This window comes from Vespa crabro, chromosome 7 (genome assembly GCF_910589235.1).
Source record: "Vespa crabro chromosome 7, iyVesCrab1.2, whole genome shotgun sequence".
NCBI lineage: Eukaryota > Metazoa > Arthropoda > Insecta > Hymenoptera > Vespidae > Vespa > Vespa crabro.
Genome location: NC_060961.1, coordinates 3,108,314 through 3,134,031, shown reverse-complemented (window position 1 = coordinate 3,134,031; position 25,718 = coordinate 3,108,314). Strand labels below are relative to the sequence as shown.

The window sequence follows — 25,718 nt, the reverse complement described above, 5'->3', positions numbered from 1 at the left end:
TTTTTCTGCCATTTTTTTTCTCTTTTTTATTTATTCTTATCTTTATTCGCGAGTGTGAACGTCTATATGCGCATGTATCTAGGTGCATCGTTAATGTATATTTTATTCGCATTTCGAAATACGTAATCGCACAAGTCATCTCATTAACATATTTCCAACCGATCGAAGAAATTAATCATTTGGTATTATGAGTACTAAGTGCATTTATTTATTCTGATGTTTCAAATTTCACATATATATATATATATATATATATATATATATATATATATATATATATATATATATATAATTGCATATTCCACATATATAATTGCGATATCTTGCATTCAGTCATATACAGTTATACGAAACGTTTCGATATTTTTTTTATAATTAAAGTAGTCTACGATTCATAAACGAGTATTACAAGGACATGTATCAATTTACAAATAACTAATAAGTGACACTAGAAAAAAAAGGAGCGGCTCAAAAACTGCATGCATCGGTGATTAATCATACGAGATAAAAAATGGAAAGTATTAAAATTTGCATAAAGCTACGTTCATCATATATCAAAAACTCTCTCTTTTTAATTATAATTAATTAAGGTTTAAGGAGCTCTTAATTTCTTTCATTCCAAGCATGCTCATTCACGAATCACCTTAACCTTGGCATCAGTTACGAACAAAATTAGACAGACTCGTGATTTTCTAATAAGACTATACTCTGGTACACACTATTCAGATCCTTTTATCGTATCTTATATAGTGCGCAGTGACGACTCTGCACAATATTGTAAATTGCCGCGTGGCCATCTGTGCGGTGAGTGATAAAGGAAAAGGTAGAGATTGTCGAATTGATGAAGATTACGATGGTACAGGACCGCAGCTATTGTTAAAAAGAAAGAAGAATTTATAATTTATTTTTTTGCTTATGTTCTAAATAGGTTTTAAGATAATACTTGAGTTTAAACTCAAAGATACTTAAGATTAATTTTTATTTTTAATAGATAAAATTTTTATGTTTTCTTAGATCAATCGAAATTATTACTATATGTATGTAAGAAATTATAAATTCTAGATAAATCATTCAACATTCTTTGTCCTTTCGTCGATAACCCATTTTAACAGAATCCCTAATTCTTTTTATCGAAATAATTGACCCTTAACTGCGGCCTTATGATAAAATTATTTCGACATATATATATATATATATGTATACGCTTTTCTTTGTTCGGCCGAACGAATTTTCAATACAATATGACCAAATATAAAGCAATGATAAATAAACGGAGATAAATGAAGTTTAACATTAAAAAAGTTATTATCTATTATTCGAATATTTTATTAATCGAATAATTTTGTCTCCTTATTGGTTAGAATACAGGAAGCTTTACTATATAAGTATTTTAAATGAAGCTTTATTCCGAGCTGATAATTTATAATTGTCACAAAGAAATCGACTTATGCTTGATTAGCAACAAGTGCATTTCCCTTTTGATGCTTCCCTGCAAAAGGCCGAAGTGAGAGTAGGAGAGATATAGAAAGGAAGAGAAAAAGAAAGAGAGAGAGAGAGAGAGAGTAGAGAAAGAAAAGAAATAAAAAATGCCAGTACATGTTCAAATAAAGACAGATGGAATGTGATCGTGTGGATGCAAAAATGAATGTTGTAAGAAGAGAATACCTTAAAAGCGGTTAAGAAAAAAAGATGAAAGAGAAACGAGCAGAGTGGAACAAATGAAGGAAGGCTGTTGAATTAAAAGATTAAAAGAGATAGAAAGTAGACTCGAAGGGCAATTACTTTACAGAAATGAAGCCGATGGATACGTCAATACGAATATATATATGTCATGGATAAGAATTTATGGATGGTTCATAAGCTCTCATCTGATTACCTTTGAAAGAAAAAAAAAAAAAAAAAAAAAGAAAGAAAACAAACAAGATACATTCAAATTTCCTTAAGTTTTTGCTTTTGAAATCGAAGAATACAGGCGATATCATTTATCACGTGTCATCGTTTATCACACTTTTTAAATACAATCTTTTTCATTTCTTTTTCTTTTTTTTTTTTTTTCCTTTTACCATTGAACTCTTTCAAAAGTATCTGTAACTCTGATATCGATTACTCGAAATTTCATTTTAATTATAATTTCTTACAATTTAGTTCGATCCCCATTAGAAATAGAAATGACTGTAAGAGAGAATAACAGGATGCTCGATGCAAATACTTGGCGATTCTATTTGAAATGAATTACGTGCCAGATGCGCCGCATTTTCACATCTTTGTAGCATCTGCTTTAAATAGTTTAAATACGATGTTCGTGAGAACGAACCCATCTCGTCTCTAATATCTTCTCTTCTTCTCGATCTCTCACTCTTTCTCACTCTCTCTCACTCTCACTCTCTCTCTCTCTCTCTCTCTCTCTCTCTCTCTCTTTCTCTTTCTCTCTCTTTCTCTTTTTTTTTTCTCCTTCTGTTCAATTCAGAAACATCAGTATTCTTTTGACATCCGCGCTTTTCATAGTTGGTCACGCGTGTCGCGGTTTGTAACAATGCCAAGAACTCTTAAACCAACCATGATGTTAATACAACCGGTGTAAGATACACGCACGCAGAGACACAAATATACATCGTTCTGTTTCCTCGTTCCAATTCTTCTACGTTTCATGATGCATATGTCACGAATATTCTGTTGCAACAGTATACTTTTTGATCTCTGCGGCCCTGTATACGATGTAGTTCTCTCGATCGTGCAAGTGAAACGGTATAATATATAGATAAAGATCGATGATGCACACCGACAACGATGTATCGTGGTTTAACATGCGATAGTACGATGAAGTTCGCAAGGGCAAACGATAGAGAGAGAGAGAGAGAGAGAGAGAGATAGAGTGGAAGATTGGGTGATAAACGATGGCAAGGAGAAAGAGAATGTTATTCGAATAGGGACAGGAGAAATGCATTCGATGCAGGAACGTATATATCTCGATGAGAATATAAGGCAAAAATCGTTTGGAAATATGAATGAATTTTTCTTCTTCAATGAAATTTATTTATCGTATGAACTGTTATCGTATAATTTAATGTATTATACATTGGAAATTTTATGACGACAGTCGAAGTATTTTTATTCTTTCTATTTTTTTTTTTATTTTTTTTTATTTTTTTTTAATTTTTTTATTTATTTTTTTATCCAGAGACCATAAGGTTTATGAACGCACAGCATTATACTTCGATAGAATTAATATACACAGACATACACACATACTTATTGTATAATTTTATCAATTTAATTAAATAACAGCGATAATTTAGCAAGATAATAATTATTATTGATTTGTCGTATGAGCTAATGGCATATCAATAAACGAATAAAAATTAATTTTCCATTGATTAACGAATTGACTTTTAAGACGAATGTGAGAAAACTTATTGCCTCGATTGTTTTAAAGTTTATAAAATTAAGTAATATAATAGCATTATCTATAAAACAATTTAAATTATTGTCGATACAACAGATGATCAGTATGGTCTGATATAAAATAACGTGTTTAATGATTCATAAAAACACATATATTTCTAATCATTTTAGAGAGAATTGAATTAGACGTTAAACGTTGAAAAAAGAGTAAAGTTATTTAAAAATTATTTAAGAAAAGAAAATGTTTACGAAGAACTTTTAAAATAAGTTGAATTAAAAAGGTATAGCTTGAATATTTTTAAATGGACTACTTTTTCGATGCGTTTCTCACCTTTCTTTTAATATTACGGTACTGAAGGAGAACACGTTTTTCTGGTTGACTTCATTTCCCAAGCCGTTTCCCTTTTGCACAGAAAAAAAAAAAAAACTATATTCTTCATTATAATAATTATTATCGATTAAAATATGATTCGTTTTTTTTTGTGTTTTCTATTACTTTTCGTTCCTTCTTTTAAGATATATCTTATATATATATATTTATATATATATTATATATATATATCATATATATTCTATCTTTTAAAATATATCAAGTAATTTTATCGATGGAAAAAGAAATACAGAAGAAATTCAGGCCGTCTTTATACAACTTTCTAACATGCTTCTTCTTTCTTATGATACTATTCATTACGATACAGACACAAATTACAATTTTTAAATAAATATATATTACCTACATTCAATTGAAAAATAAATATTATATAATATGTGAATTTAATTCTAATCTGCATTTATATCGTAACGAGTGGTTGTATAAAAATAAAATGAGAAAGGTTATTAATATGTTTCGAAAGATAATTTCTTTACTGTTAACTTTTTACCTTATCTTGAACTGTCATTTCGCACTCTTAAAATCGATTGGTAAGAAGAGAAAGTTAGATCTTATCGGTGCTTGACGTTAACACGAAAAGGGTCGTTCCTTCTATTGAATTTCATACAACGAAACTCGCTTATCCATCATTGCAATACTCTTTGCAATCTACTCAATTTTAATCGAACAATTTTATATTTAATTTGAACAAAAATTTTTTGAAAATAAATCTTATTACAAATTCATCCAAAATATCCAAACTGTACAGGTTATGGAAAAGTCAACAAATTAAGATACGAAATATTGAAAGAAACATCTAATTTCATTCATTCGACTATTCTCAATGATTTCACTTTATTAATTGACAATTATTAAAAAAATGTAATCGAAAGATCGATTAAAACCTTAAGTACTTCGAGAGGATAAGCCTTTTATTTAGCCGTCGATTAACTTTTTTGATTCTTCAAGGCTAAATCTTTCCGGTTCTTCTTCCTCTTTTCAAGATCATGCAAAAAAAAAAAAGAGAAAATGATAAATATAAGTAGACAGATAGGAAGCAAAAGAGAGAAAAAGAAAGACGTTGCGAGAAGGAGGGTCAGAATAAGGTCGAAGCTCGAAGGCCCCGAGAACATAAAATGGTAAACGGACCTTTGCTCGCAGGAGACATAACAGCAGGGCAACCGATTTATACTCGCTCCTTAGCTCGTGCACGCGCTTTACGATATGTAAAACCGCTGGTGCCACGGCCATTGTTCGTCTTTGCTCCATCGTTGCTTTGCCGTCATAAAATGTTCGACCATTCGAAATCTACTTTGAAAGATTCCCGAATGTGATATTGGAAGATTACTGTCACGTTCGTTTCTGTTATTCATGAAGAGACAAACACAAATAGAAGGAGAAACATATAGAAGAAGCGAAAGCCATATGTAAACAAACATTCTCTTGTTTATATCGTAAATGAGGAATTACTATTGTCATTAACAAAGATAGATCAGTCTTTTGCGTATCATAGAACGATATACAGGATATCGAGAAACAGGAATTTGTAATATATAAATCAACGTTTATTTAATTATCATACCTAAAGGCAGATAATAAGAGAATAAAAGAGAAAGTATGATAAATAAGTAAGGCCAGCGAGTGAACATTTAAAAGTATGAAAAATTTGAAAGTAAGTTCCACGTTTTAAAGCCAACACAAATAGGTAGGTACTTTGTATATACGTATCGAGTAAAACATATTGCTATTTCACAATCGCATTATACTAATAGAAACGTTTAATGTACAAAATCCTGAACGTGACTTTATATAATACTTTCATAAAAGGAACGGAAGTTGTGGTAATTAAAGCAGTACAAGATTGTGCACTGGGGGACGGTGCACAGCTGCAAATACTATTTCTGTGATCGTTTAGTCGATTTTAACCACCTTCTTAAGATTAGTTGTAATATTCGCAATGAAAATTATTTTTCTCGCATCCTGAAACGAGATATTTTGATTTCCGTTTCCTGTAATACTATTGACTATTTCCTGTAATACGATTGACTCTATTGCTTATAAAAAATTAATATATAATATATTATACAGGAAGTTGAGAATAAGAGCTATATTTTTTTTTATATAATTATTATATATATATATATATATATATATATATGTATATTTACATCTGTACATATTTACGCTACCGCCTAATTACAAAGTTCGGAAAATAAATTACACGTACGTAAGTTTAGCGAATAATGGGTTGCGTTTTGCTGAATATTTTCTTAGGAATAAAAGTACTCTTTAAGACTCAAAGTATTTCTTCAGAGTATAAAGAAGAAACCGCATCGGTTAACTACTATTCGCAAAAGAACGTAGGAATCAATGGACACGCAAGACTGTACCATTACATATAACTTACGAGTAAAACTATATTTTTACGTTCAACTTTTGAACCGCCTCTCGTGAGAATCAATTTCTCTTGTCTTTTTCCTTTTCTTTTTTTTTTTTTTTTTTTTTATATTGTGACATATGAACCGTATGTCATATATTATTCTATGATATATAAACAATAAGAACATTCGGGCCAACTAAAAAGAATGAATTCTTTTTCGCGAACAAAGAATCTAAATACATATATCTTTTCTTATTTCTATTAAATATATAATTAATCGAAAGTACATTTGTTACTTCTTAATTTTATAACAATATAATGAACTTCGAATTTTTTTCCAATATTATGTTTTTATTTTTAAAAATTTATATTGTTGAACGCGGATGAGCTCACAATAAAAAATAAAGGTTAATATTTCGAACATGACTTATGGGTAAATAGTGAGAGAGTCATTAACGAGAAGATTATCCCATTCATAACGAGTGGTAAATTCATCAGTGATCTAAATGCGGGACGGTGCTTTGGATAGAGACAACGAAATGACTGACGTTAATGCGTTTCAAAGAAATGGTACGGTCGTCGTGACGAATCATTCCCGAAATACTTAAAGAAAAAGGACTTAAGCCAATATTTTTATTTTCAACAGAAATATAGGAATAGCGAGTAAAATTATCATTCGAGTCAAATACTATCCAAGACGAAATTTAGATTTTATGTAGAAAAAATTGTTTTTTGAAGATAGTATTGCTTTTTTAATAACGTTAAATCAAATTTATAAAAAATAATAATTATAACAAAAGCAAAAAAAAAAATAAAAATAAAAATGAAAAAAAGTTCATGAAACGCTGTGAAGAGTATTGCTAAGATAAAAAATACATTATCTCATAGACGATAATTTTTCGACAATCAAAGTGCATTTTAATTATCGACAATTCTAATATGAAATGTGCATATCATTCGAAATTTCGCTATATCATTCTGGAAGATGGTTAGTTATGATACAACCGGATTTCCATTTAGGATTTTTACCTGTATGCTGTTAGACTGTGATCGAATCGATAAAAAAACAAATGTAGCTATTTTAAAACTTTTCTAAACCTTTTTTGTTCTAAAACTTTTTTATTAAATTTATTTTATAACTTTGAGACAATTAATAATATAGGAAAATGTAATAATTCAGACGTAATGAAAAAATATATTTGAATTAATAATCTTCGATTCTAATCTCGTAATAATCGATTGTTAAAATCTATGGAGCAAACATTAATTAACATTGTATATTTAAACATAACGTTTCGAAAAGGTGAATATGAGAACGTTCAGAAACGAAATATATTGGTAATTTACGGACTATGAGAGAAAAAGAAAATTGCACGCACGAGCGGAGCAACGCTAAATATAAATCCAAAGACTTCTCTCTTGTCGTGCTAGTTCAACTTAATGAGCTAGTATAAACCTGTTCGAAGGTGTAAAAGAGAAATAATTGCTTTACTCGTTGGTCATAATCGAAAGAACATATTCTCGATGACAAGACGGTTTTAACATTTTCTGATCGCGAATATTATAAAGTAATGTAATAAACGATACTATTGGACAGAGAAGTCGTTTACTATGTAGCCATCTTTTACTATTTCGTACGGAAATATATGACGAATCTTCGTTAAATAATAATTCTTTTATGAATATCTTATTCGTGAATATTTTATCTCACAACTTATTTGAATACTCGAACATGGCGATTTTCGATTTGATTATTTATTATAGGTGAACGTAGAAAAAGAAATATATATTATAACGAAAACAAAATAAGATTTGCCACGCAATGTGGACTAATCACTCTTATTGTTAATACTTACGTAGAGTAAGAATTACATTCAACGATTTTACAAAAATTATTCGTATATAGAAAAAAATGACTAAAAAAAAAAAAAAAAAAAAAAAAAAAAAAAAAAAAAATAGCTATATAATCTTTTTTTAATACATTAAAATATTTTGCACATCTAATACTAAATTAGTTTGTACAAAAAAATACATACTTATATTATTATTTTTTATTACGTATTTTAATTTTTATTACATGTTTTTCATTGAGATGAGATATATCAAAGGGATATTATTTTCATTTCGAATGAGATCTTTGCTATCATAGTAGATAAAAGATTCTGAGGGAATTATATTCTGTTTGTAAAGTATTTTCGAAGTATTAAGAGTTGATATGAGTATCATTAAAAATTAAATTATTTGTTTCCACCTCTCTAGCTGCGATCCGTTGATCTTTTATTAACTCCAAAGTAAATAGATCTATCCTCCTTGATGACTTTAAATTAATCATTAATTTTTTACATTGCTTATATGTTTAGTATAGTTATTTTCTGATGATTTATATATATTAAGAATGAGGGATGCTCTGAGGTATTTCCTTTAAAAAATTTGGAATTTTTCTATAGCATCTGCATTTATATGTTAGATCATAATAAGCAATTATATATTAAAATGAGCCTTATTAGCAGTTTATATAATAAGATGTTTATTGTTTTATGTAATTCTTTCAAGAAGAAAAAAAAAACGTTTTTATGAAGGAAAAAGATTTTTTGCATTTGAAACAAAAAGGTTTCAAAAACAATGACTGCATGAGCCGAACAGTATCGATGGAAATTAATTGATCGACGCTTAACAAAAAAAAAAAAAAGTAAATGCGTGATAATTGAATATAGTTCATTAGTAATTGGCTAACAATCAAGTAGGTTTTAAAACTTGTTCTTAGGCTGTAGGAACGACTCTCGTTTATATGCTAGTCATGTGAAAACCACGCCTCAAGGGGTCGGCCATTTTGACTCGCGAACGGACGAATTCCTATTGGCTATGTCTCCGCACGAATTCAGGCTACTCCACTTGTCCGTCACTGGGGATTCTCTCCTTGAACAGTGGCCGTTTGAAAAGTATATACAAATCTATGTCCTTCGCCATCTTTGAATTTACATTTTTCTCGCGTCCCGTTAGAGAAGCATCTTCTTCAGTTAGATCGGTTAGATCAAAGTAGATATGAAATTGTCAGATTCATTGAAATGATTTTTCCTCCATTTAACGATAAGTCCTATAATAAAAATTTAACTTGAAGCGATCATACTTAATTCAATCTTTGCATTAGTAAGTATATAATATTTATTTTAAAATTTAAGAACTTAAACTTACTCCGTATAATTACCCTGTAACTAAATAACTTTGCTATAAAAATGTTCGAATATTTAAAATTGCCTTGTTTTATTTTAATAATCAACAATAGGTATATAAGTCCTATCAATGTTTTAAGATGTTAAATGTAATTTTTCTGAAACAGCAAAAGTCGATATAGAAAGGTTGGAAATCTTGAATATGGTGACAAAGATTTGGAACAACAACACGTTCTACAACAACACGTTTCCTAAATACATAGACATCACAGATGCACCAACCTACGAGGGACAAGCACCATTCATTGGGGATCCGCCCCCACAACATCCTGAAAACTTCAGGTTACAACCGCACCTCCAAAACGCCCACATACCAACGAACGACAGCTCTTCGGAACATCATGCCAAGTAGCCCTGGTGAGTTTATCTTTTTCTCTTTTTCCTTGTTTTTTCCTTTTTTTAATACCTATCAAACTTATCTTCCATAATAACAGTTTACATGCCTAAACCTTTTTATTATTTTAATGGATTTACGCGATTCCATCATTCTTTGCGTGAAAACTTGGCAGGATGCAATTAACATTCTAAAGATATACATATATACTCAAGCTTCTCTTATTTAAAAAATTTCGAAATTTATATGCAGTCATTAACCAATACATGACGATTAGATCATTTTATATTTCATATAAAATAATAAAGTAAATATTGGAGAATTTATGTTATAATTTTTATTGTTTAAGTGAACTAATTTAAATGTATTTTTTTTGGCTAATAATTTGTTATTTTATTCGTAATTATCACGTTGATCATATATCACAAGCTATAAATATATTTTTATTATTTTTAATGTCGAATTAACGTACGTTAATGTTTTTTTTTTTAAACAAACATTACATATTTCATAATCAAAAATTGCAATTTACTTGATTCATTCGTTTATGTTAAATAAAAATTATTTGTTGTATATATTGGCTTGTTTATATTTTATTCGATTTTTTTCTTTTCTTTTTTTTACAATTTGAAACTCTTATGATTTTATCGCATTATCAAAAAATTATTGAATATTTTCGAGTACATTATTTACGTTAATATAGGAACATAATTTTTAATCTTATTAATCGTTAATACTTGTTCAGTTTATTTTACTGTTCAAAATTTACATCAGTATTTCTGATATTTTTTTCTGATATTTTTTCTGAGTCTTCATAAAAGAAATAATTAAAAAGAATTTTATGAGAAAAGAATATATACCTATATCTACTTACTTACACGTAAAGTAATTCGTTTGAGTATCAGCATAAATCAAATACAGCAGATAATAAGAGAATTAAATAAAAGTATTTTTAAAAACCATGTAATAATTCTTTGTTCATATTACTGACAGAAATTCGAGAATCATAAATTTTATATCCCCATTTTTGGAGAAGTGTCGATGGAATCCATCCTATTTCTTTTCAGAGGTAGATAAAAATATTTTATTAATATCCATCGGAAAAAAAATCATAATGAAAATGATGTCTACCAATGACAAAGGCAACGTCCCATAACTTAATAAGAATATAGGTGTGATATTCGTCAATGAAACATGGTCAAAAATACCGCGCCGAATTGGTTATTATATTACGTTTTATGTGATTTTTACGTTTCTTCGAAAGTGGAATCGTGTATTTCCATTCTATTCCTTTAACCGCACCTATTTTCTTCCATATCGAAATTCTTTTACTAGTGTGTAGAACCAGTCTAATAAACTTCATGATATTAAAGGTTTTAATTGAAATGAATCCATAAGAAAGATGATCAATTTAAATCATCGTCTTTATAAAGGATGTTACCATAAATTATAAGTAGAAGCTTAAACAAAACATATTTTTCAATTATTATTATTCCTTCACGATCGGATAAACACTTTAATTTAATTTGATATTATTTAAAGAGTAATTGTGTTCGTGCATTAATGTGCAAAAAGAGACCTAAAGAGAAAAGCACACGAAAAAAAGAAATAATTTACATCCGATTTTTCTCTCTCTCTTTCTCTCTCTCTCTCTCTCTCTCTCTCTCTTTCTCTCTCCGTCTTCCTATATCTATCTCTTTCCTACTTTTTCATTCTCCAAGTCAGAATATTCTACTTTTGTCCGGGAGGTTCGTAGTCGGAATCGTAATCGCAAATCCGGTGCTCATAAAACAAATTCTAACCTATAAAATGGCCTTCTTTCTGAGAAATAGTCAGGCTGCAATACTTAGAGGAACAAACCGTATCCCATTCTTGAAACGGTGCGGCTCTACCGACACTTCTGTAATTATCTCTTGTGGTCTACCAGGGATTCGCCTCTTTTTTGCAACATCCAGTTGTCTTTGATGACGTCCTGGAAAGTCTTCCTTTCTTTGTTATTCGCTGCATAAATATACCGCGAACTAAAGCAAATAAAAAATCAATTACGCTGAAATTCGATCAGATTTGAGATTGTTAATTTTTCTTTTTTTATTTCTCTTTTTTTCTTTTTTCTTTTATATATCGGTCGACGATTAGAAACAAAGATCGTGAAAAAAGTTTCAGGTAGAGAGATATAATTTTTGCAATAGAACTTCATCAAAGCAGCCGCTTCGCGAGCCAATCGAGGGTGAACGCAGAATTTGAAGGCTTTAACGGCTCTGCTTTAACGATGACAACACTATAAAAAATCGAATTTACGAGTACTGGCCGTCCTCCAACCCATCTTTATTCTTGTCGGTGGTCGACGACTACCTTGCTCGTTAAACGGGTTAGAGGAAACTGCAGCTTCCTTTTTTTCGTGTCTCCTTATCTTTGTCTGTATTAAAAAAAAAAAAAAAAAAAAAACATCGTTACGATTTGTTATATTGAATTATATCCAATGAATAAAAATTATTTTTTCATTCTAATAAACAATAAATCTTTTTAAACGATTCTATTTATCGAATATATTTGATAAATATTGATATGCTATTTCAACATCGTTTAAAATTTTTATCTAAACTAAAATGAATACTCGAGATTTCCATACGTAGATTCTTTTATAGATTCTACTAATACAAAAATATATAAAATCGATCGATATCGTTTGGTTTATAAAAGTAATTGATGCTTTGTTTAAAGATAAGAAGAAAGTTGATAGTTCATCGAACTATACGTAAAGTAATCGTGACAGAGTAATAGAATATAATGAATGATTTGCATTAATGAAAAAAACATTTAGAGAGCGAGATTGAAATTCATCGTAAATCATCTTATTCAATTGGATAAAAGAAAGTAATGTTTTCTCTTGGTTCGTACGTTCGTTCGTTCGTGTTCTTTCAAACACGATTTTCAAAGTAAATATGCAAAATCATTTTGAGAAAGAAATTTTTAAAGAAAAGAAACAACGAAAAATGTTTAAATAAAACTAAGCAGATTGTTTTTACAAGGTACGGATGTATCATAGACAAGGGGTGCGATTCGCGGATCAAGCACGAAATCAAAATTTATCGGTCGTATATCCGTCCAAGTAAAAGTCGTTGAAGTCGAAGAGGTATCAAGCGTCGTTGTCGTCGTCGTACAAATGCGCTCGTAAAAGCGGCCTAAAAATGTTTGGAATCGCTAAGCGACTGTACTACTATGACCGTAGAGGAATAACGAAAGAACGTGGCAGAGAGAAAGAGAGATAGAAAGATATGAAAATGAAAAGGACGAATAAAAGCATCTCTTGCGCACCCTCGGTTATCTTGAATACAGATTGCAAAGGCTTACGAGCGATTAGAGCCGTTAAAAAGGAGAGACGATCTTAAAAGGTATCCATACGCAGTACAACAACCTTCATCCCTACGAGAATGTCTTTGAGGATATCTACGAAAGTATCTTCTCTCTAAGCCTCTAAGGTACTATTGCCAACTCTAAGACTCTTCTAACGATCCGGAATCTGGTAGCGAATGATTGGTATACTCGGCTATTAATCTATAAAACAATTAACGATGTTGTGCCGGTTTAGAATTAACTATTCGATCCCAGCTGTTGTAAACATTTAACGATTATGATTATACGAAATATCTTTTTAATTTCTTTTTTAATCGTATAATATGCAAAGTAAAAAAGAATTAATAGCTCTTACTTTCTCCTTTCTTTTACCTATTAAATCTTTTATCATTTTCTTTTTTTATGTTGCAATTTTGAAATAAACAAAATATTCATCGTGATTTAAATAATTTGTTTATAGATCGTTGAAAAAATTAATTCATGAAAATGAAACGATTATTATTTTTTCGTGACTTATTTTTCAACGAACATGAATGATCATTCGAAAATCATCGTCTTAATCGTTCGACCGGTTTTTTTAACGGATCGTCGAAGGGTTTCAACCTTGACTTCGTGGTAAGTAGCATCAATGTAATCAGATAGGCTGCTCAGAACGAGTTTAACGACGCTCGTAAACGCAATATACCAGCAGATTTTTTCGGCGTCTTTTCTTTCTTTGTTCTTTCTTCTTCTTTCTCTTACTCTTCCTCTTTTCTCCTCCCCTTTCTCTTCTTCTCCCTTGTCATGTCTTTTTTCGTCCCATCGTTCCTCTCGTTCTTATCTTTCAGCCTTATAGAGATACTCATATTCGTAATCATAGGCGCATCCTCCTTTCTTTTTTCTTGTTTTATTTTATTTTCTCACAATAAATTAGTTGATTTTACGCAACGAATATCGGACGCGAATCGAAGAGTCAATGAAAATTCGTAAAATGTTATCTCGAAAAGAGCTGACATTTATAAAAAATATTTCCGTTTTGATGATCCATTAATCAAATATATATAAAAAAAAAAAAAAAAAAAAAAAAAAAAAAAAAAATCAAAATCAAAAGAAATATTGATTATGTTCAAATGAAAATAATAGAAATCGTGTATACAATATAACGATTTAAAATTAATTAACTGCTAATACATTTATACACAATGCGTCATATCTGAATAATAACGATTAACTCAAGAGTATTAATATTATCAGATAATCAATCAGTGATATTATCAGATACCCAATTAATTACGGCTAATTACAGAATCATTATAATTTACGATGTAAATGCTCTCTTCAATGGAGGATCAAATCTAAAAATAGAATAATAGCGTATAGAAAAGGGCTCTTTCAGATAACACTTTGTTTTGTTCTCAGAAAATGAGGATAATAACAAAATTACAATATTGTAAACTGCCGGTGCATTCTCACGTTAATAATGAATGAACACATTTGAAAAGAAGTAGCAATAATGATCGAATGAAGATCGAAATGAAATAAACGCGCCTTATTCTTCTTCCATTTTCTTTTTCCATTTTAATCATTTGATTGTTTGATTACAATCGTATTTTTCTTCTCAAAAAAAAAAAAGAAAACAAAAAATAAAATTATTAACTATTTAAACAAATAAAAAATTTCACCATACAAAATATTTCGTTTGACTTTGATAACGTGCAATAATTAGGTTTATAGGTGATCTGATCATAATTATAAGTACATATGATCATAATTATAAGGTCTAAAAAAAAAAGAGAGAGAGAGAGAGAGGAGACTATACCGTTAAAGATATTTCAGGCATAATAGTATAATATTCTTTGTTCATTGATAGGCGCGAACGCGTTAAGAGATGTTCTCTGTTTCAATGGTTGTAAGAAATACACGGTTGTGTGATATGCCTATCACTGCCAATGGATGAGAAGAAGAGAGAAAGAAAATTTTATTACTATCATAGTATTAATGACAAAAGAAAAAAGAAATATTAAGAAAGCAATTAGAACGATGTTAAAACTTAATTATTTTAATTATGAAAATCTTAATACCTTTAAATCATATTTTGGTTATGAAAAAAGAGGTTACACTAGATGATACTAAAAATAGAGGATTTTTTCTGTTTTTTTTTTTTTTTTGTTTTTTTTTTTTAATATGTAAATTGTAATACATTTGCACGAAAGATGAGGAAAAAGAAAAAGATAAAAAGAAAACTGGAAGTAGGAAGAGGATAAAGACAATATCTATGACCTTGATGGCGAACGTCGGCCTTATTTCACGAGGATGAGGGTGCAATTTTCGAGACAAAGCAATAATTAGCAGCACCGAAGTGCGTGAGCCGCCGCCGTTATTTATTTTTCTTCTTCTCCTTCTCCTCCTCCTTGTTCTTCTTCTTCGTTCACCTCTCCTTTTCTTCTTTTTCTTTCGCTTCATCATCATCGTCGCCCTAGTCGTCCTGTTCGTCGTCATTCTTCTCTTTCTCCATACGTCCCAAGTAAGAGTCGGCTGAGCGTTAAGTAGCATAGTAACAGGCCGGAGTCTTCTGGCAAAAGGAGTTTTACTACTTTCTAACCACAGTCACGGGCTACAATTAAACCCCCATAAACCTCGTCGTAACTTTTTTAAAAGCGGCCGACCGCTCTCTCACGCGTATTCCGCTCCCTTCGTTTACCCGACAAAAAGTCCGCCATATTGCATCCTTAATGAAGCCTCGAGACGATATGGGCGCCGTCTTCCGGTTGACCCCCGCGATTCCCTTCTCTTTTTTCTTTCTTTATCTTCTACCTTTCTCAAAAATGAAGAGGAACCATTGATTTATTATCTTCAAAATTCGAACACAAATCTCTTATTATATATGTCCAATTATCTCCGCGTCTAATTCGAAAGAAATTTCAAAAGCGAACGAGACGAGAAAGTAGAAAGAATAAGTGAGACTTGTTTTCGAGAATAGTTTGACAATGACGTCGGTCAAATCGATAAAGAAAGAACTGGAAGAAAGAAAGTAGAAAGGTGAAGACTGCACGAGAGAGAGAGAGAGAGAGAGAGAGAGAGACAGAAAGAGAGAGAGAGAGAGAAAGGGGGAAAGAGAACCGAGGGTGGAAAGCGACGAGGCAGCCGTGCAGGGACTTTAGCGGAGAGTGACGTTTACGGCTCGGTGCGGTCGACCTAGCGCCAGTAAAACTTGAGAAGAAATACAAGCGAAGTCCGCATCGACAGTTAAAGTCATACGCGCGAAAATACAACCGGGCTTCTATGAAATACGACGTACCTACCTACCTCGGGCGAACGAAACCACCGGAATCTTTACTCAAGATACTTGCGTCTCGTTAATGAAAAGGATTCTCAAACTCCTACCGATCATCTCGAATAAACGATAAACAAATACATTGGAAACATTGAACGACTATACTAGTTCTCATTCTTTCACAATTCATTGTTCACGGAATGAGAAATGTTATTCGATTGTCGAATAACATTTTCTTCGTTTCCTTAATAAAATCTATTGAAAGATTTTAAATAGATGAGATATCTTAAATATTTTGAAAATACTCGAAGTATAGAAATAATCGTAAGATGATAAATTTTCTTATTAAAATTCCAAGCTGGTATCTCTTTCTTTAAATATTTAGTCGTTGTCTTTAGAAAGTCTCGCCTCAATCGGAAATTTAACTCTCTCTCTCTCTCTATCTTTCTTTCTCCTTTTCGAATAGAATAGCATTACTCGAAGTATCCACGCTGATTTTACGAGCCACCCCTTCAGCCTCGGGCGAGAGGTGGAAAGGTGCCGAAGAGGTGTTAGAAGCCGCGAAGCACTTTACCGAGAAACGATAAACCTCCTCCACTTTCGTCTCCAACTCGTCCGGGAACGTTCAGCCCGTTTCCATTTTAGATACGTGCTTTCTGTCTGTCTATGTCTCTCTCTTTCTCTCTCTCTCTCTCTCCTTAGACCTCCTTTACGATCGTTCGAGAAGTCACAGTGTGTTCCGGAAGCCGCCTAGATCATCTAAAAGAAGAGATTCACTGTAAAAATGAGAAGCAACGTGTATTATGCGATACTTTCAAATTCACCATTTGAAATTTTACTTTCTCCTTCCCTTCTGTTAATTCTTCTCGTCAATTTGTATTTAAATCTTCGTGTTCACAGAAACTTCACTTTCTTTACCAAGACCGGAAACTGATTATAACAATGGAATAATGGAAGATGGTAATGTTAATGAAGCAGTCGAGGAAATCATTAGAAAGTGAATATGAACGGTGCGTTGAAAATTGAAATCCTAATATTGAAAATGTACGGAAAACATGATTCTCGACGAAAAAAAATAGAGAAGACAAAAAGCAGGAAATCAATGACGGTACATACAATATATAGATACCTATGTATGTATGTATGTATGTATGCATTTACATATACATACGGACACAAGTGACGGGTGGTGAAAATGCAGCCCACGCACGAAAAAGGAACCCAAACATCGTAAAACTTAGGTATTTCAGAAGGCACACCTAAACGCGCATTCTTAACTGTATCGCCTTCGATCTCTCATCGAATCCTCTCGCAAGATTCTTCGTTTTTATTATTTATATAATTCTTATCTTGATAGGTATCTTTATTGGAAATAAAGAGGATAAGGATATCCTACGTTCTAGTATCTATTCGCGGTTGTAAATATAGGCGTACGATATATGCAGGCCAATGAGAAAATTTCCCGGATGAGATTTTTCACGTACGTTCTAGTGCATCGACTTCTCTTCCTTGATTATAAATTACAATTCTTCTTCTTTTTCTTTTTTGATTTACCGCGAAACTCTTTCCTAAGATCATATTCGTCATAGATGATCTATGTTTACGTTCAAATAGCACGAAAAACGTTGATGAACTTTTGTGAACAGATAAAACAAGTCGGAAGAGAGAGTGAGAGAGAGAGAGAGAGAGAGAGAGAGAGAGAGAGAGAGAGAATGCACATCACGTGGCTCAGCAGATTGCAAGGCGGTATAGTTGTAAATCATACTTTTATGAGGCACCCCATGGTCAATCGGGAGAACAGGACAGCTTTGAGGAAGAGTGGATCATGAACTGTGAACCGATGCGTGCCTCTTTCTTTCTCTCTCTCTCTCTCTCTCTCTCTCTCTCTCTCTTGAAGCTCGCTATTTTCCTTCCTCTACATCTTTCCATGCGAGTCGAGCGTTCACCAGACATTGATCGAACTTTTACGAGTTTGTAATTACGACGGTCAACTTCGAAGTCCTCTCTACAGAGTTTTTTCCACAGATGTAAGTATGAGAAACTTGTTTTTTGAAGAACGAGAGAAAGAGAGAGAGAGAGAGAGAGAGAGAGAGAGAGAGAGAGAGAGAAAGAGAGAGGGTAGGTTCTGTCAAGTGTTTTAATCATCTTCAATTATTTTATGTTTGTTTCGAAAAAAAATGGAAAACAAATAGGTATGTATATATATAAATCTTTCGTTCTAAAGAAGTTCATATCTCGTCATAACTCCAAACAGTATAACGATAAAACGAAGAGAAGCAAGCTTTTGTCTTTACCACCCCTTCGTCAAAGTAATCGTCGATCGTTTCGTTTTATGACTAAGGAAATAATACTTTTGGCAACGTTGACGGGTTAAATATGTGTAACATTTTAATGGGGCAATTTCGCATAAAAGTTTCAAGTGTTATGAGGAATCTCGAATCTCTCATTTTCATGGATAACCTATGTAACACTCCTCTTCCATCTGTCTTTCGAAGCAACCAACAGCCGAGATCGGATGATCCGTTAAAAGATTAGTATTTTGAAGAACGAACGAAGTGCATGTAAAAGGCAGAATTAATGCCGGCCATGAATAGCCTTGTCGTTTTACGTCGAAGCGCGAATACTTTTTATGGTCGTCGATAAAGTTATCGCCGTAAGGATCTCTCGAGGAAGTGACAATTTGTATCTTCGATTTAACTTTCTATAATTTGCTATGACGAAAATTCAAGAAAATTGTATCTAATATCTTTAACTTCATACTTTTTTCTTTTACTTTGTATGATGTATTAAAAATAAACTTACAAAAAATAATATGTAATTTTATGTAACTTTTGATATGTAAAAATGGTATGTAATTTGATTTAAAATTGATTATAATTGATATAAAAAATGATATGAGATTTTAGTGTTATTCTAATACTGAGTAAATGAACAGAGACTATGTCTTTCTTTCTCTCTATTTCTCCATCCTCTCCTCTCTCTCTCTCTCTTTCTTTCTTATAAAAGAAAACGATTTTAAACGATAGTGCGAAAATTCGTTTCAAAGTCGATTCCTTTCGTTAAAGCAGATTCAGCCTTTATCTCGACGATACTTTCGGGGACGCGCGTGTCTACGGTGTTTTACGATGCGCCCACGTTTTAGTACCGGACGAGGTTTCGCTTGGCCGAGCTCTTCAGGGCCTATCTCGTTTTGCTCTTCGTTTATAAGTTATCGTTCGCATAGTGCAAAAGGGAAATTTTTCTCTAAGATTTTATGCATTCATGAATTTCAACGTTTTCTGCTATCTCATAAAATTTAACGAGTGATATCAGAGCAATAAATTTATCAAATGAAAGATTGTCGCAAAAAACGTGTTGATTATATTATCTATGTTGAATATATGATCTAAATGTTCATAAATATGATATATGGAGATATTCGAAAATATATATATATATATATATATATTCGCATATTTTCATTATTTATAGTATTTCATAGAGATAACTGACATATATCAAATACAATTTATGATACCAAGCAATGAATGAACTTAGAATTTATTTACTCGTTTGTCAAAGCGTTAAAAGATATTTACATTAAAATCTTAGCTGCCCGAAAAATGAATTCTTTAATCTTAAGGATTATAATTATACAAAAGAATCTTGTAACATGCATAACAGGAAGGAGGCCAACGAAGACGCTACCGTCGCCGACGTCGTCGCCGACGTCGTCGCCGACGTCGGCGACGGTCGGTGTACGTATGAAAACTAAGTCCAGGTTTCATTTGACTGGCTTTACGAGGGAGACATAAAATGGATTTTACTGTCGGGCTAGTTCGCCAGTTCTCGAGTTGGTAACATTGCTTTAGCGAACATAATATATCCCCTTTCCTCTTGACCCCCTATCTTCTTCCTCCCCTTTTTCCACCCTCTTTTCTCTCCCTCTTTCGTCTCTCCATCTAGCATTCTCTTCGACTCCTACGAAAAGCGAGTTGGCAGCTTTCATTTACGTCGTTTTCTACGATGTTCTCCTTTTCTTTCTTTCTGTATCTCTCTCCCTCTCTTTCTCTCTCTTTCTCTCTTTATTTCCTTTTACTTTTCATCTTTTCCTCAGCACCGTCTACCCTTTCTCATGCACCCCGAGACATTTCGCGAAGCAACGCGAAACTTTTCGCATGAGATGCATCCCGTAACCGGATTTAATATCCGTCCGGATATAACATCAGAACGATCGTTAACCCACTCTTTTTGATTTCGTTTCCTTTGCCTGTCTCAAACATAAGAGAATGTTGGACTTTACATTATTTCCTAACGAATTTTTGTCATTCCCTTATTTTTTCTTTTTTTTTTTTAATCAGTGAAAGTGATAATATAATGTGCCCGGTATTTATTAACTTTGAGAGCTATCTTACTACGTTCGTATAAAAGTTCGAGATAAAACGGATCAAATCTTATTACGCGTTAGAAAATTTAAAGTTCTTTTAGCACGGAAAAGATTAGCTTCTTCTATATGTCTGATACGTTGCATAAAAGAAACGTTACGTAAGACAACGTGCAATCAATTTATTTGTATTACCGCAATTACGTATGTACTAGCTATATTAAAAGCTACATCTACAAATTATCAACTATGAAAGTGAGCATTAAACATTGTACATATATATTGTTCCGTCAAAGACCACACAGTAATTAGATTCTGAAATTAGATCATGGCACGATAGATCAGATTCTTATCGTCGTTTCAATACTTCAAATCATATAGCTGTCATCGAATGATGATCATCGATGAAATCATTGTCAAAACATTGTTGCAATAATTAGATATATAGCAAATACATATATATGATATATTAATGAAAGACACTTTTGTATTTTTGTAATTTGATCATTTCAGATCGATCAGCTGATAAATCGACAAGGAAAAATGGCGGGAGACAAAAAGGCCAAATCCAAAGAGGGATTCTTCAGGGTGTTCTTCTATACGAGAGGAAACGATTTTCGACTAAATCCTCGATAAAGAAAACTAGGAGGGTAAGAAGATGAATAATTCCACACGCGAATGCTGTCAAAATTGAAAAAGTGATCAATGGATGTTTATGATATAAAGTTTTACCTTATAGTTTTGTTGAATTGCGCGATTTCTTTTTCACTGTGTTAAAACAATAAATTGTAAAAGCGAGAGAAATTTTAATTCGTTATTGGATGAGTTACTGAAAAGTATATTCTGTGTCTCTCGTTCTTTCAGCAGGTCAACGTTGCTGTTAACAAATCTTTTTTTTTTTCCTTTTTATTCTCTCTCTATCTCTCTCTTCTTCTCTTTTCTCTCTCTCTCTCTCTCTCTCTCTTTCTCTCTCTCTCTCTCCCTCTCTCTCTCTTTTTGTCTCTTTTTCTCTGATACGATATCGAAAGTAGCATTTGTCTGCAAGTTGTCAAATTATTCGATAAGTATATGTGTAGTATATATGTTAGTAGTATAAGCGTGTAGTTATGTCGAACGGAGAGAAGATTCTCTCGGGTTTCCCAATTTAAAATTGCAGTCTCGAAACTGTTAGCTATTCAGAAAGAATCACTGTACGTTGGGGAACAAAATTGCCCGAGAAAATCTCGAAATATATAACTTGCTACGAGCCGCTTACGAGCGCTTGCAAGAGGTGCTGTCTGGAATACAATTGTAATTGTAAGAGATGAATACAAGACCTAAGAATTTTTCAATTCCGAGGAATCTTAAATAATTAATCAACCTATAAAACAATTGTGTTAGGCAAGACTTCAATATTATTGCCTCTTTTATTTCAAATAAAGCCGAAGTAACTAGAACGTTACTTGACTACATTTTTGATAGACTATTCTATTGATTGTTGACTATTTAAATCTTGATTCACATTGAACAAAACGAATTTGAAATAGTCTTAAAACAAATATTGAAAATGTTCTGTAAAACTACGTTCCTGAATAATACGGATAAAGAAAACATAGAACGAGAAAAATAAAGATGAGGCAAAAATTAAATTTCGTGTATCGTGTATTCTTCTCATTGATGTAATAAATTCTTGCGTATCGTTGCCATACTTTTTTGTTTTTAAACAATTTAATCATATTATAAATCTCACATCTTTACTGCTTATAAGGCCATGTGTTTGGGAAAAGTTGATTTAAGAAAATAAATAAGAGCATTTAAAATAAAAAAAAAGGAACGAAAAAGTAAAAAAAAAAAGAAAAAAAAAAATTTTTTTGTTAAGCGAAGAAAGAACGAATATTCATGAGAATTGTCGAGAATGAGATGAGAATGGAAAGATCGAAAGAATTTATATTTCTTTTCCCTCTTTCTCTCTCTGTCTCTCCCTCTCTCTCTCTCTCTCTCTCTCTCTCTCTTTCTCTCTCTCTCTCTCTCTCTCTGTCTCTTTCTGTCTATTTGTCTGTCTGTCTCTTTTTCTCATTCTTTCTCTTACGATTTATAAATGTACCGAAATTTTTAGTGCACTGCCGTAATAAAGATAATGTTAATATAAACAATCATTTTTTCATAGAATTATTTAGACTTAACAATATATGATAATGGTGTTTAAATAAGGAAGGTATGATACAGACAAACACATCTAATCGTAGATTACGATTTCTAATTAATACATGTCTCTACGAGAGATTCTTTCTTTCCGTTTGAATTTTAAATCAAAAGATTTCTTCTGATCTCTATATTTCCATATAATCGTATCCTTGTCACGCAAGGGCTACCTCTCTAAAGAATAATATGTATATATATATATATATATATATATATATATATATATGTATATATGTATATATATATATATATATATACATATGTTGTTGCATTATCGTTACAAACGATTTTTGATTCTCTATGTTAATCTATATCGATTTAATAAGAAATTTAAAAGGAAAACTTTAGAGAGAAGATAGAATAGCGTCACGAGTCAGAGTGTTATTTCTTTTCCTAATAATATTTCAAAGACATGCGAATAAAATAATAATAATAGTTATTAAATAAAAAAAAAGTAAGACGTTCTATACGAATGTATAATAAATTCGAAAGGGTTTGTCGATGACGTATTTACAGGAAACGTGTTAATGTGACCTATGATTTTCTTTCTACGACAATGATAAAAACGTTGAACAATAATAAAACTGACGTGATTTTTATGTGTCTATGTCCGACAGATTAATGATGATTGTGCGATAATTCGACTCGATAAATAGCGTATAATAAAATAATACAGCTCGGAAAGTTTATTATTTCTTCTTTCAACAGTGTGCAGTACATATTTATGTATGAGCGAAATCACAACACGGCACGTGCACCGAACATGAAAAAATGCGAGAGGATTTTGCACATCGTAAAACTGTACCCGTGTTTTGTTTTTTTTTTTTTTTTATAGCTTGTAACCAGTCGGCAAAGAATGTGATGACTTAAATGAAATGAAGTAGGATCAATGCATCTATATTTAATATGATCTTACCTACCTGTATTCATACATTCTTATCCGTTGTAGTTATTTATTCTACGATCCTCGAGGATAGATCATTTATGCCACGACATAAAGAAAGTACAACGTTTCGTAAAAAAGAAAGTATATTGAAATAAGTATGTGAATGTAGATTAAAAAAAGAAAAGATTAAAAAGAGATAGAATTATCGAGACATGTATTGATCATTCTTCAAGGATCGACCCTACTTTAAATACTTTTAATTGTTATACATATTATAGCATACAAAATAAATGCTGATAAAATCAAATATGATCGGATGTGCTTAATGTTGACACTCTAATTTTATTCCTTATCTGTTTTATTTTTTTCTTTTTTTTTTGTAATTGAAATCTTTGCGAACTTAGATATTATTGAAGTTTTCAATTATTTCCTCCTTCTTAATGTTAATAATATTCGATCGATATAAGTAAAACCAATTATGTGTAATATCATATATATACATATATAAGAATATCATTTGAATAAAAAAATTTAGCAATACCGTAATATCAAAATTGTCGGCAATGATTCATCTGCCATTTATAATTGAGAATCTCTCATAGATTTTTCGTAACTGATTAAAATGTGTCTCGAGACAAACTTCATCAGATATTGTAATTTTTATGAAAAAGTTCAATGGCAAATAATTCGTCTAATAATTTCTCTTTTTTCATTTTTCTTTTTATTTTTCTTCAACATATCTTTGTTATAGCTCAACTCTTTACAGTTTGTCGTAACATCTAGAATAATAACAATAATGATAGTAATTTATATAAGTACTTCGACAGTTGAAAAAAGTATATTACGGTTAAAAGTTGAACAATTCTAACGACTTTCAATATTTGGTGTAGGAAATGTAAGATATAATATTAATGCAACTTTACTGGAAACATCACAGAGTAAGATTCTCATCGTATATATTCAAACTTACTTTTTTGCATCATCATCTGCACGCAATGGGTTCTCTACAACGATCATGATAATATACGAACCACCTTGTAGTATATACATGAATATCTCGGCAGGCAAATACTTACTTTACATGAAAATAATTAGATAATACAATACTTTTTACCTTTTGTTAAGATATATTTTATAAAATTCTAAGAAATTCAGACGAGAACAAAATATGAATATACTGTAGAAATGTAACTTTAATTATTTTCACTAATTAACAACACCTTAATTCCTTTGGCTTCTCATTTTATGTAATTTTTCTACAGTAATTATTTACATGATTACCACCGTGAAACTGAACGCAAGGAAAGATAAGCAATCTAATTACCGCTGTATATATACGGCATATAATACAGTAATGTTAAAATGTATTTACTTGATTATAGTTAAAATGCATACAATTTCTTTAACTTTGAATATTTTAACAATACAAATCGTATAATTCAGGTGTGGCTATGTCGACGAATTTCATTCCAAGGAGCGTTTCTTTTGGTTACTGTAGATAAACTTGTTTCGACCATTCTCTTAGATTCAAATCAAATTGATCTTGGTATCGATGATTTGCAAATCATGCACCATGAATAATTCATGTTATATACTCGATATACATTACAATATTTTTATAATGTATCATGACTTTTCGAAATTTTGCGATCAACGAATATATGATAATTAATCATAAATGATAATCAGCTATTTTTAAACTGCATGTATCCTAATAGAAATTATAAATCTAAAATCTAAAAGTGAAAGGAATAGTTTACAGAAAGTTCGATCGGCTTAAATCGATAAAGTGTAAAATAAGAGAGCAAATTATAAGGGGATGTTATTTACAAACATTCGAATTAGCATAGCCATACAATCCGTTATCTCCCGTTGATCATTGAAAGCTCGAGGTGAGCGAATGCATTCGCAAAATATCTACTTAATTTGTGAAGGTATTATTACGGATACTCCTAACACGCCGGA

The 25,718-nt window shown here is 31.3% G+C and overlaps 1 protein-coding gene across 5 annotated transcripts in view; it reads left to right on the top strand.

Annotated features, from left to right (window-relative positions):
* Window positions 1–24,060, top strand: part of LOC124425721 (doublesex- and mab-3-related transcription factor dmd-3-like) — a 64,357-nt gene extending 40,297 nt beyond the window's left edge. For 4 of the 5 annotated variants that reach the window (XM_046966467.1, XM_046966466.1, XM_046966465.1 and 1 more), the window contains exons 8-9: window positions 9,490–9,739; window positions 21,200–24,060. In XM_046966467.1, the coding sequence (XP_046822423.1) occupies window positions 9,490–9,734 (245 nt within the window). In that variant the 3' untranslated portion in view covers window positions 9,735–9,739; window positions 21,200–24,060. Of the gene's footprint in view, window positions 1–9,489; window positions 9,740–17,223; window positions 17,334–21,199 lie in introns of all 5 variants that reach the window. The other variant, XR_006942563.1, reaches the window with a different exon arrangement.
* The last annotated feature ends 1,658 nt before the right edge of the window (window positions 24,061–25,718 follow it).